Below are 10,000 nucleotides of genomic sequence, written 5' to 3'. Positions count from 1 at the left end.
GAGTTTGAAAACATCTATATCTATCTGTAGATATCTTTCTGTCAAAAATGTATTTGCTAAAAGACCTGCTCACAATGAGTTAGCTTAGCGCTAAAGCTGCAGGTGGTTTAGCTAACGTTACTTAATGTCTGTTCATATGGTAACAAAACTGATTTAAAATGTGTTTTCCTTAGGTTGCACGTGAGTGATTTGTCACATTTACAACAGGAACTTAGCAACATTTTCCGAGGAGAATGTCATTAGGTAGATAGTACCAGAGGTTGGTTAACGTTTTGCAGTAGAGTTAATGGTTTAAAAATAAAATAAAATGAATAACAGTTAATGTTACTATGTGAGTTGTTGAGCTAAACATTTTCTTATGTTCTGTTTTACAGGTTCTCCTGAAGATGCAGTGGAAATGCAAACACTGTGAGCTTGTATTTGAGAGAACCCCAACCCAACAGACTTCTACAAAGTAGGCTTTGTAAGTAACCTCTTACCTTCTCACAGAGTATTTAAAAGCACCATTATTAGTTAGTTCCTGTCCCTGGTAAACCCTGTGAGCGTAGTTGTATACAATTACAGATTAAGATTGTCCATTTATCACTAGTACAATTAGTTGTGGCCGATAAATATTGGTGAAATTGTTACAAACAAGACAAAACAAAAGCCGCTTATATAGTCTTAATTGTGTTGGTTAGTTTGCCACTTATTTTTAAATGTGGCAGATCTTATAAAATGTGCTGCTGGCTGAGACAAAGCAGCCCCTCCTCTAGCAGCTGTACCTGTAGTGATTCTAGAGCAGCAACAGTATAATGGTTACACCAGCATCAGTCATTATATTTAAGCAATAGCTCACGACAGGCTGTGGTATACAGTATGCTCATTATATCACAGCTAAGGGGCGTGGTTCGGCCCGACGCTAAGGCTAGCTAAAAAAACAATCAGAGGGTCACTGGTTGGATCTCCTGTCCCTGCAGTCAACATGCTGAAGTGTCAGGGCAGGATGCTGAACACCCATGGTGCTCCTGAATGTCTCTGGTATTAAAGAGTATGAAGGTGGTGTGTGGCAGCTGAATGACAGTTCCTGAAAGTAGGCGAGGTCTGAATTATTACAGCTCTCTTTTTATTTTCACAAACCACTTTTTAAGCTTAAAAAGTATGGATTTCATTTGTAAATGTCATTTAGATTGTCAAAACTAATTTGACTATCTTGGTTATTCTGTACAGACAATATTAATGTAATCTCTGTCCGCCCGGGGAGACAGATCTCTGCTCAGTCTCTCTTCATGAGGTTTTTTTCTTTAATTCCCTGTTTTTGCAGTGTTTTTCCTGATTGGAAACAAAGCACAGTTTTTCATGTTTCTCTGACGCTGCAACGGAGGAGGATGTCTTCGTTCTAAATCCAGCCTTTCCCCCTGTGATTGGCTGGGCAAACAAACTGCAGAGATCAGTGGGCAGCGCTTCAGATCACTGTAAACAAACCCAGAGGAAGCACCACTCCTCCCAGCTCACGGTTTATTACTCCAGGCAGCGATGGCATGTCAAACCTAATAATCCAGGTACAGGGCTCGACATTAAGGGCTGCCCGATGGCCCGGGGCCATCTTGTATTTAGCTCGGGCAATGAAGCCTCACCTGCTGGTTGCCCGATCGGGCAATCTATTATGCCAGTATCATGCAGCTCGCGGATCCAGTAATGAGTGACCCGACAGTAAAACAAAACATACCTATACAGTGTTTCCCACAGATCTGAAATATACTTGGGGGGGAAGGTGCCAGGGGGGGGCTGCGAGCGGAGCGCGGTGCGAGCGGACCGCGGGGCGGGCTTTGTGACGTGCAACACATGTGACAAACAACAAGTTTTAACAACATGTTTATTCATTAACTTTACATTACTGTATGGCAACATTCATTTTGTACAAAGATGGCACTGTTTGTCAGAGCACTTAATCCGTCTGGGTTTGTTGAAGAACAGCTCCAACGCCTGTGTGTATGGGAATGCCTCTGGTGCTGGTCCACTGACTGCTATCCGCATACATGCAGCCAGGTGCTCCCCTTTCAGTCGGTTTCTCATGTCAGTTTTCACCTGTAAAACAGACAGTTTGTTTTAAATGAACTATACAGAATGACATGCAACAGGGAATGACACTTACCCTGTTCATCGTAGAAAAATCCCTCTCGCAGTTTACACTGGAGACAGGGATGACCAACCCCGCTGAAGAGAGAAGCCTGAGGTTTGGGTATATTTCTGCCCATTCGTCCTTCTCACTGGCCAGGAGCTGCATGATCTCAGCTTGTGTCTTGTCCTTCAGAGATTAGCCAAGGCTGGGCAAATGAGTATACAGTATAATTGAAACATTTACAGATGTCAAAACAAGCAATTCTAACCGTCAAGTTCATATTAATTTAGGTATTTACCAACCTTAAATGTTCCTTCAAGAACATGCTGCTTGTAGGAGGTCCACTCTTGGATAACTGTGGCATCCTGCCCTGGGATGAATTTGTTGGCAAGGGTCTGCAACATTGAAATGTTGGTTACATCATTTGAGGTAACTGCCTTTGGACCCAGGACACTGAAGGCCCCCAGCACTTCAATATGCTGGAACCTGCTATCAATGTTGCTCTCCAGGCTGCAGATGTAAGGTTTGAGGACCTGGAATGATATTATACATTTTTCAGTTCAAGGAAAATAAATATTGGAATGTAAAAGTAAGAAGGGATGTATTTACATCTCTGACAAATCTGGCCCACATATCTTCCCGGGGGTGCTCCAGAATTCCGTGTACCCTCCTGATCCTCTCCTCCTCTCCGGCAATGCTAAACGCCCCAAGTCCACCTGGGTTGTCCAAGTCTTGGTGTAGGCGAGCAAGGAACGTTCCAGGGAGTGGGGTCTCGCCTGCCTCCAGAATTCTCCTCAGAGTAACAAGTGTGACTGGCACCTAAATGTGGAAAAAGACAAAAATATAATAGGATGGATAATGCAAATAACTGGGAGCATCAAATGCATTTCTTTGTAATCTACCTGCTCCTTTATGTGGAGAAAGTTCACATCAGCTCTCTGAAACACCTTGGACAGCATTGCAATGTGGGGCAGCACATCTGCCTGAAAGTAGAGGGCAGCCACAAAGCGGCATGTGGCACAGAAGGTGTATAGACCTTTGGCCACTGGGCACTTCCTTGTGCTCGCTTCTTCCGCCAGAGCAGCCAGCACAGCTGGAAGGTTCCTCTGGAGGTTTTGAACGGCTAGGTGCTGCGATAGCCACCTTGTATCTTTCACCTCCTAACAACAAGTAGAAACACTGGTAAGTAAAATATATGTAAATAATATGAAACCACAATAGTATTATGAAAATAGGTGAAAACACACCTTGACTTTCAAGTCGTTCAGACCAAGAGTGGTTGCGGCAGCACTCAGTGTGGCTGACCTATTTGCACTATTTCGGAAGAATAGGTGCAGTTCCTGCAGGTGGTTCCTGAAGTTTGCCATATACCTGACAGCATTTGAGGCGTCTTTGCATGCCAGTGCTAGTCTGTGAGCAGCACACGCTACAGAAACCAGCTTTGGAAAACTGTCTGTGAGCTGCTTTGCCACTCCATTCAGACGGCCTAAGTTTAAGAATTAAATGCAGGGTTGAGGGCGTCATTTTGTTTCCTTTAATAACAGCTGACAATACACATTTCACACAATCCATTAGATTTAACAATAAACTCCATACCCGTCATCACTGCTGCACCGTCTTGATGGCAGCAACAACGCTGTCAGCTTTCCCATCTTCCAGAGTTACCAGGTCAAGGAAGTGGTTGAAAACATAACCCTCTTTATCCAGGTGTCTAAAATAAAAATGTATAGGTTTTCACACATATTAATACATATTAAGTTTAACTAGGCCTACATCTTTATTTAAATGCACATCATTCCTTTAACCTAACATGTAAATCCAGCTGGCGGTTTACAGATACATCTGTGGTTTCATCAACCTCTAGGCTGATTGCTTGAGATGACCTTATCTCTTCCAAAATAGGCGACTCTACTATCTCTGCAAGGATCTCCAGCATTTCATCCACTATTCTGTGTGATTGATAATTGTTTCTTTGATCCACCTGAGAAAAAGAGATCATTTAACATTTAGCTGGTTAAAGTTCTTAGTTTCACAAGCATCATTTTGTACTAGGTTTACCTTCAGCTTTTCAAAGTAATCACAACCCAAAAGCTGAGTTAAACTTAAGAGCTTAGGGTAGTTGGTGTGGTGAGCAATCTCGTTCTTTACTAGCCAGTAAAGGCATTTGAATCCACCTATGACGGCCTCATGCTCCATAATAACTGTGGGCTCAAAAGCCTTCATCACTGAGTAGCCTAGACCAAGGGCAAAGACATAATTCATTATATGAGCCAAACATAGTTGATAGGTTGCAGAAATTAGCTTTACATAAAAAAATGATATACCTGGCAAGAGACAGGTGACACGTTTCTACACGGACCACTATTGCGGTAAGCATGTTGTAACTTCCGGTTGTTGTTGTCATCTCCGGGTATCCCGTGTGCCTGTTCTGTTGCTGATAGCTTATTATCTTAACTTAATCGATCGTTTTAAACTCTTGATCACGGCAACTGCCTGACTTTGTAATCACACGTTACTACAGCTTAAGCACTCACAAACTCTCCTTCTCTTAGCGACTGTAACTCCACAGTTGCCTACACTCTTTTCGGGTTTGCTAACGGTAGCTACTTTAGCTTGATAGCTAGCCATGGCTCTTTCCCCACCCTCGGGTGCTATTTCCTGCTCTAACTGTCTCATGTTTGGTTACTCCCCTACCTCCTTTACTGGTACCGATACATGTGTTAAATGTAGTATAGTTGTTAGGTTGGAGGCGGGAATCATAGCTATAGAAGCCCGGCTCCGCATCTTAGAAAATAACTCAGCTACAGTAAAGCCCATGTTAGCCGGTGCGGACCGGCAAAAGGTAGCTCCTCTTAGCCGTCCCCCGGCAACTCCCGAGCAGCAGGGAGAATGGGTGACTGTTCAGAAGGGGCATAACGCGAAACCCGCAGGTCCCCACCAACCCGTTCACGTATCTAACAGATATTCCCCACTCAGCGAGACACCCGCTGAGAAGCCAACTCTGGTTATTGGTAGCTCTATTATGAGACACGTGAATTTAGAGACCGAAGCGTCCACAGTCACATGCATTCCGGGGGCCAGAGCGGGCGACGTTGAGGCGAATCTTAGACTGCTGGCTAAAAATAAACGTAAATACAGTAGGATTGTTATTCACGTCGGTGGTAATGATGTTCGTTTACGCCAATCAGAATGCACCAAACTTAATGTGGCGTCGGTGTGTAGTTATGCTAAAACAATGTCGGACACCGTAATCTTCTCTGGTCCCCTCCCCAATCTGATCAATGATGACATGTATAGCCGCATGTCATCATTTCAGCGCTGGTTGTCTTGGTGGTGCCCAGCAAACAATGTGGGCTTCGTGAATAATTGGACAGCCTTCTGGGGAAAACCTGGTCTGATTAAGAGAGACGGCATTCATCCTACTTTGGAAGGTGCAAATCTCATTTCGGCAAACATTTCAGGGCTCTGTGGACTTAATCCATGACAAACTGGAGTTGAGACCAGGAGGCAGAGTCACAGTCTTACACGCTTCTCTGCGCTCTCTCCTAGGCAGTCATCCATAGGAATCCCGAACCCAATAAAATACCCAATATTAACGGTGTGTGTGTCTGCCCAAGGACAATTTAAGGTAAAACCTAATAGAGGTGTCATACATAATAACCTAATAAAAGTAAATGTAACAACTACTACAGTGCAACAAAACAGGAAGATTAAATGTGGTCTCTTAAACATAAGATCTCTAGCATCTAAAGCAATACTGGTAAATGATTTAATATCAGATTATAATATTGATATATGCTGTCTCACTGAAACTTGGTTGAGACATGAAGAATATGTCAGCATAAATGAGGCCACTCCACCCAGCCATATCAATACTCATATTGCCCGAGGCACGGGCCGAGGAGGTGGAGTTGCAGCAATCTTTGACTCAAGTTTACTTATCAATACTAAACAAAAATTAAATTATACCTCCTTTGAAAGCCTCATTTTCAGTCTTACGCATCCGACCTGGAAAACTTTGCAGCCAATCTTATTTGTTACAGTGTACCGTGCACCAGGTCCTTATTCAGAATTCTTATCAGAATTCTCTGAGTTTTTATCAGCTTTGGTACTTAAAACAGATAAAGTAATTATCGTAGGTGACTTTAATATTCATGTTGACGATGATAAAAATAGCCTTACTGTTGCATTTAACTCTATATTAGATTCTGTTGGTTTCTGTCAGAGTGTAAATAAACCAACCCACTGTTATAATCACACTCTTGACCTTGTTCTGACTTATGGTATTGAAATTGAGCAACTATTAGTCGAACCGCATAATCCTGCTTTATCCGACCATTTCTTAGTAATTTTTGAAGTACTGTTACTAGACTACAAAGCATTAGCCAAAAGCTCCTGCAGCAGAAACCTATCTGTTAGTGCTATAGCCAAATTTAAGGAAGAGATTCCACCAATACTTAACTCGATAGCATGTCTGCATGTAGGGGAGGAAACTTATACAAAATGTACACCACCCCAAATTGATCATGTTGTTGATAGTGCTACAGATGCGCTGCGAATAAAATTAGACTCTGTTGCTCCTTTGAAAAAGAAGAAAATAAAACAACATAGATTAGCTCCATGGCATAATGCCGAAACCCGCAAAATAAAGCAAAAGTCGAGACAACTTGAAAGGATATGGCGTTCCACTAAACTTGAAGAATCTCGTTTAATTTGGCATATTACACTCAATGAATATAAGAAAGCACTGCGTAAAGCGAGAGCAGCATACTACTCTTCATTAATAGATGAGAATAAGAATAATGCAAGATTTCTTTTCAGCACTGTAGCCAGGCTGACAGAGAGCCACAGCTCGACTGAGCCTTCTATTCCCATAGCACTCAGTAGTAATGATTTTATGTGCTTTTTTAACGATAAAATTGTTACTCTTAGAAACAAAATCAATGACCTCTTGCCTTTAACCAGTATAGTGTTATCAACAGCTCCCGGAAACGTAAGTTCTAATAATATTACACTAGATAGTAAACTAGAATGCTTTTCAGCCATAAACCTTGAACAATTAAATTCAATGATTCTCTCTTCTAAACCATCAACGTGTATCTTAGACCCGATTCCAACTAAGCTGTTAAAAGAAGTTTTTCCATTAATTAGCACTTCTTTATTAAATATTATGAATTGTCTTTATTATCAGGCTATGTTCCACAATCATTCAAAGTAGCAGTGATAAAACCGCTTCTTAAAAAGCACAACCTCGATCCAGAGGTTTTAGCCAACTATAGACCTATTTCTAATCTTCCATTCCTCTCAAAGATTCTTGAGAAAGCAGTCGCAAAACAGCTGTGTGATTACTTAAAAAACTATGATTTATTTGAAGATTTTCAGTCTGGCTTTAGAACACAACATAGCACAGAGACAGCTCTGGTTAAAGTCACAAATGACATTCTAATAGCCTCTGACAAGGGACTTGTCTCTATTCTTGTCTTGCTCGATCTTAGTGCTGCATTTGATACTATCGACCATGATATCCTATTGCAAAGACTAGAGCACTTAGTTGGCATACAGGGAACTGCATTAGGCTGGTTTAGGTCCTATCTATCTGAACGCTCTCAGTTTGTACGTGTCAACGATGAATCTTCCATGCAAACCAAAGTTAGCCATGGAGTGCCACAGGGCTCAGTGCTTGGACCTATTTTGTTCACCCTATATATGCTTCCGTTAGGCAATATTATAAGGAATCATTCTGTAAACTTTCATTGTTATGCGGATGATACTCAACTATATTTATCAATCAAGCCTGATGAAATTAATCATCTAAATAAAATTCAAGACTGCCTCAAGGACTTAAAAACGTGGATGACCTTACATTTTTTGATGTTAAACACGACCAAAACTGAAGTTATTGTACTTGGCCCGAAGAATCTACGAAACAAATTATCTAAAGATATATTAACTATGGATGGCATTAATTTGGCCTCCAGTGAGACTGTAAGGAATCTTGGTGTTATATTTGATCAGGATTTATCCTTTAACGCCCACATAAAATCAATTTCAAGGACCGCCTACTTCCATCTACGTAACATTGCAAAAATCAGGCATATCTTGCCTCAAAACGATGCAGAGAAACTAGTCCATGCATTTGTTACTTCAAGGCTGGATTATTGTAACTCCTTATTATCAGGGTGTACCAAGAAGTCAGTCAAGTCGCTTCAGCTGATTCAAAATGCTGCAGCTCGTGTACTAACCAGAGTTAGGAAAAGGGACCACATTACTCCTGTTCTGGCTGCCTTACACTGGCTCCCTATAGAACACAGGATATAATTTAAAATTCTTCTTCTTGCCTACAAAGCCCTTAATGGGCAGGCGCCATCTTACCTTAAATAACTCATTATACCCTATTGTCCTAATAGGGCATTGCGTTCCAAGAATGCAGGGTTGTTGGTTGTTCCTAGAGTCTCTAAAAGTACAATGGGAGCCAGAGCCTTTTCTTATCAAGCTCCACTTTTGTGGAATCAGCTTCCAGTTTGTGTTCGGACGGCAGACACCCTATCCGTTTTTAAGAGTGCGCTTAAGACCTTCCTTTTTGATAAAGCTTATAGTTAGGGCTGATTAGATTCAGCCCCTAGTTTTGCTGATATAGGCTTAGTTTGTCGGGGGACATCTTACTTCTTCCTTCTCTCTGTCTATACCTGTGTACTCTCATGTTCCGATTAACCCAGCTTCCCCAAATTTCTTTCTTTTTGGTGTCTATATACGCCGGTATCCGGAGTCATGGATGATCCTGCGGTCCTGTGTTATGGATTGCGAGTCCTGGATCTTGAGTCGTGGCTGTGGTCCTGGATCATAAGTCCTGGATGGATATACTCATGGATTCATCTTCCTATTATACACACATGCATTTCCAAACATTTGGACTACCTATGTTGCAAATGTATTATCTTTTCAATTTACACACGGCATCTATTGCACGTCTGTCCGTCCTGGGAGAGGGATCCCTCCTCTGTTGCTTTCCCTGAGGTTTCTCCCATTTTTCCCTTTAAACTGGGTTTTCTCTGGAAGTTTTTCCTTGTACGATGTGAGGGTCTAAGGACAGAGGGTGTCGTATTGTCATACTGATATTCTGTACAAACTGTGAAGTCCACTGAGACAAATGTAACATTTGTGATATTGGGCTATATAAATAAACATTGATTGATTGATTGATGCAAGTCAGACCTGATGCTTTACACTATATTGATGAGGCTCTGAGGCTCGATATAATCCTTGCGGAAAACAAGAATCCCAACTTCTATGAAAGCCCGTTTTAAGGGGCCTTTCTTTATTGGAGGCTTGTGTTGCCTGCAGATTCGGCAAAACATTCCTTTTTAAAAAGAAAAACGTGTCTTACAAAAAATAAGTTGTATTACAAATATAAACTTGCAAATGCCATTCATACCATGCTGGGTGAGGTAGAGCCAATTCTTGAACTGTGGCATTTTGAGCCAATCAGGGTTCCATCCTGAGTGGCGATGCTTGGAATCTGAAAATAATGCATTGTTACTACTGCATTTAAATGGTAGAGTTCTCCTTGCTATTAAACTATGTCTGTGTATGTGTCTGTGATGCTTGGAACTGTGCTGCTTGTTCACCTGCACCTGCTTGTACCACACTGGGACCTGCTGCTGCTTGTATCACACTGGGACCTGCCCCTGCTTCTACACTGGGACCTGCTGCTGCTTCTACCACACTGGGACCTGCTGCTGCTTCTACCACACTGGGACCTGCTGCCTCTCCCTCAGTATTCTGACTAGTTGTGCCAGCATCTTCACTGACCACCAGCTAGAATTGAAAACAAGCTTGAATCTAGTTTGGTCTCTGCATTGCAACTCACTGTTGACTGCAATTGTATAATTTCAGGTCAAA

At 41.9% G+C, this 10,000-nt stretch overlaps 2 protein-coding genes and 1 long non-coding RNA gene across 5 annotated transcripts in view; 1 reads left to right on the top strand and 2 right to left on the bottom strand.

Annotated features, from left to right (window-relative positions):
* Nucleotides 1-10,000, bottom strand: part of LOC307017377 (junction plakoglobin-like) — a 708,820-nt gene that overhangs the window by 561,231 nt on the left and 137,589 nt on the right. The gene's annotated exons all lie outside the window — the stretch shown is intronic.
* LOC307017393 overlaps nt 1-10,000 on the top strand; it is a 37,495-nt gene that overhangs the window by 184 nt on the left and 27,311 nt on the right. For both annotated transcript variants that reach the window (XR_013802167.1, XR_013802168.1), the window contains exon 2: nt 375-463. This is a non-coding gene — a long non-coding RNA (uncharacterized lncRNA). The remainder of the gene's footprint in view (nt 1-374; nt 464-10,000) is intronic.
* On the bottom strand, nt 1,804-6,805 carry LOC307017381 (zinc finger protein 862-like). Its single transcript, XM_079646976.1, has 8 exons — nt 4,160-6,805; nt 3,907-4,082; nt 3,349-3,812; nt 3,004-3,261; nt 2,711-2,920; nt 2,404-2,634; nt 2,135-2,287; nt 1,804-2,067 (listed from the first exon to the last, which is right to left on the bottom strand). The coding sequence occupies exons 3-8, from the start codon at nt 3,466-3,468 to the stop codon at nt 1,891-1,893; spliced, it is 1,149 nt and encodes a 382-aa protein (XP_079503102.1). The 5' UTR covers nt 3,469-3,812; nt 3,907-4,082; nt 4,160-6,805; the 3' UTR covers nt 1,804-1,890.

Source organism: Notothenia rossii (genome assembly GCF_949606895.1).
Source record: "Notothenia rossii genome assembly, chromosome: 8".
NCBI classification, from domain to species: Eukaryota; Metazoa; Chordata; class Actinopteri; order Perciformes; family Nototheniidae; genus Notothenia; species Notothenia rossii.
This window is presented reverse-complemented; position numbering and strand designations above follow the sequence as displayed.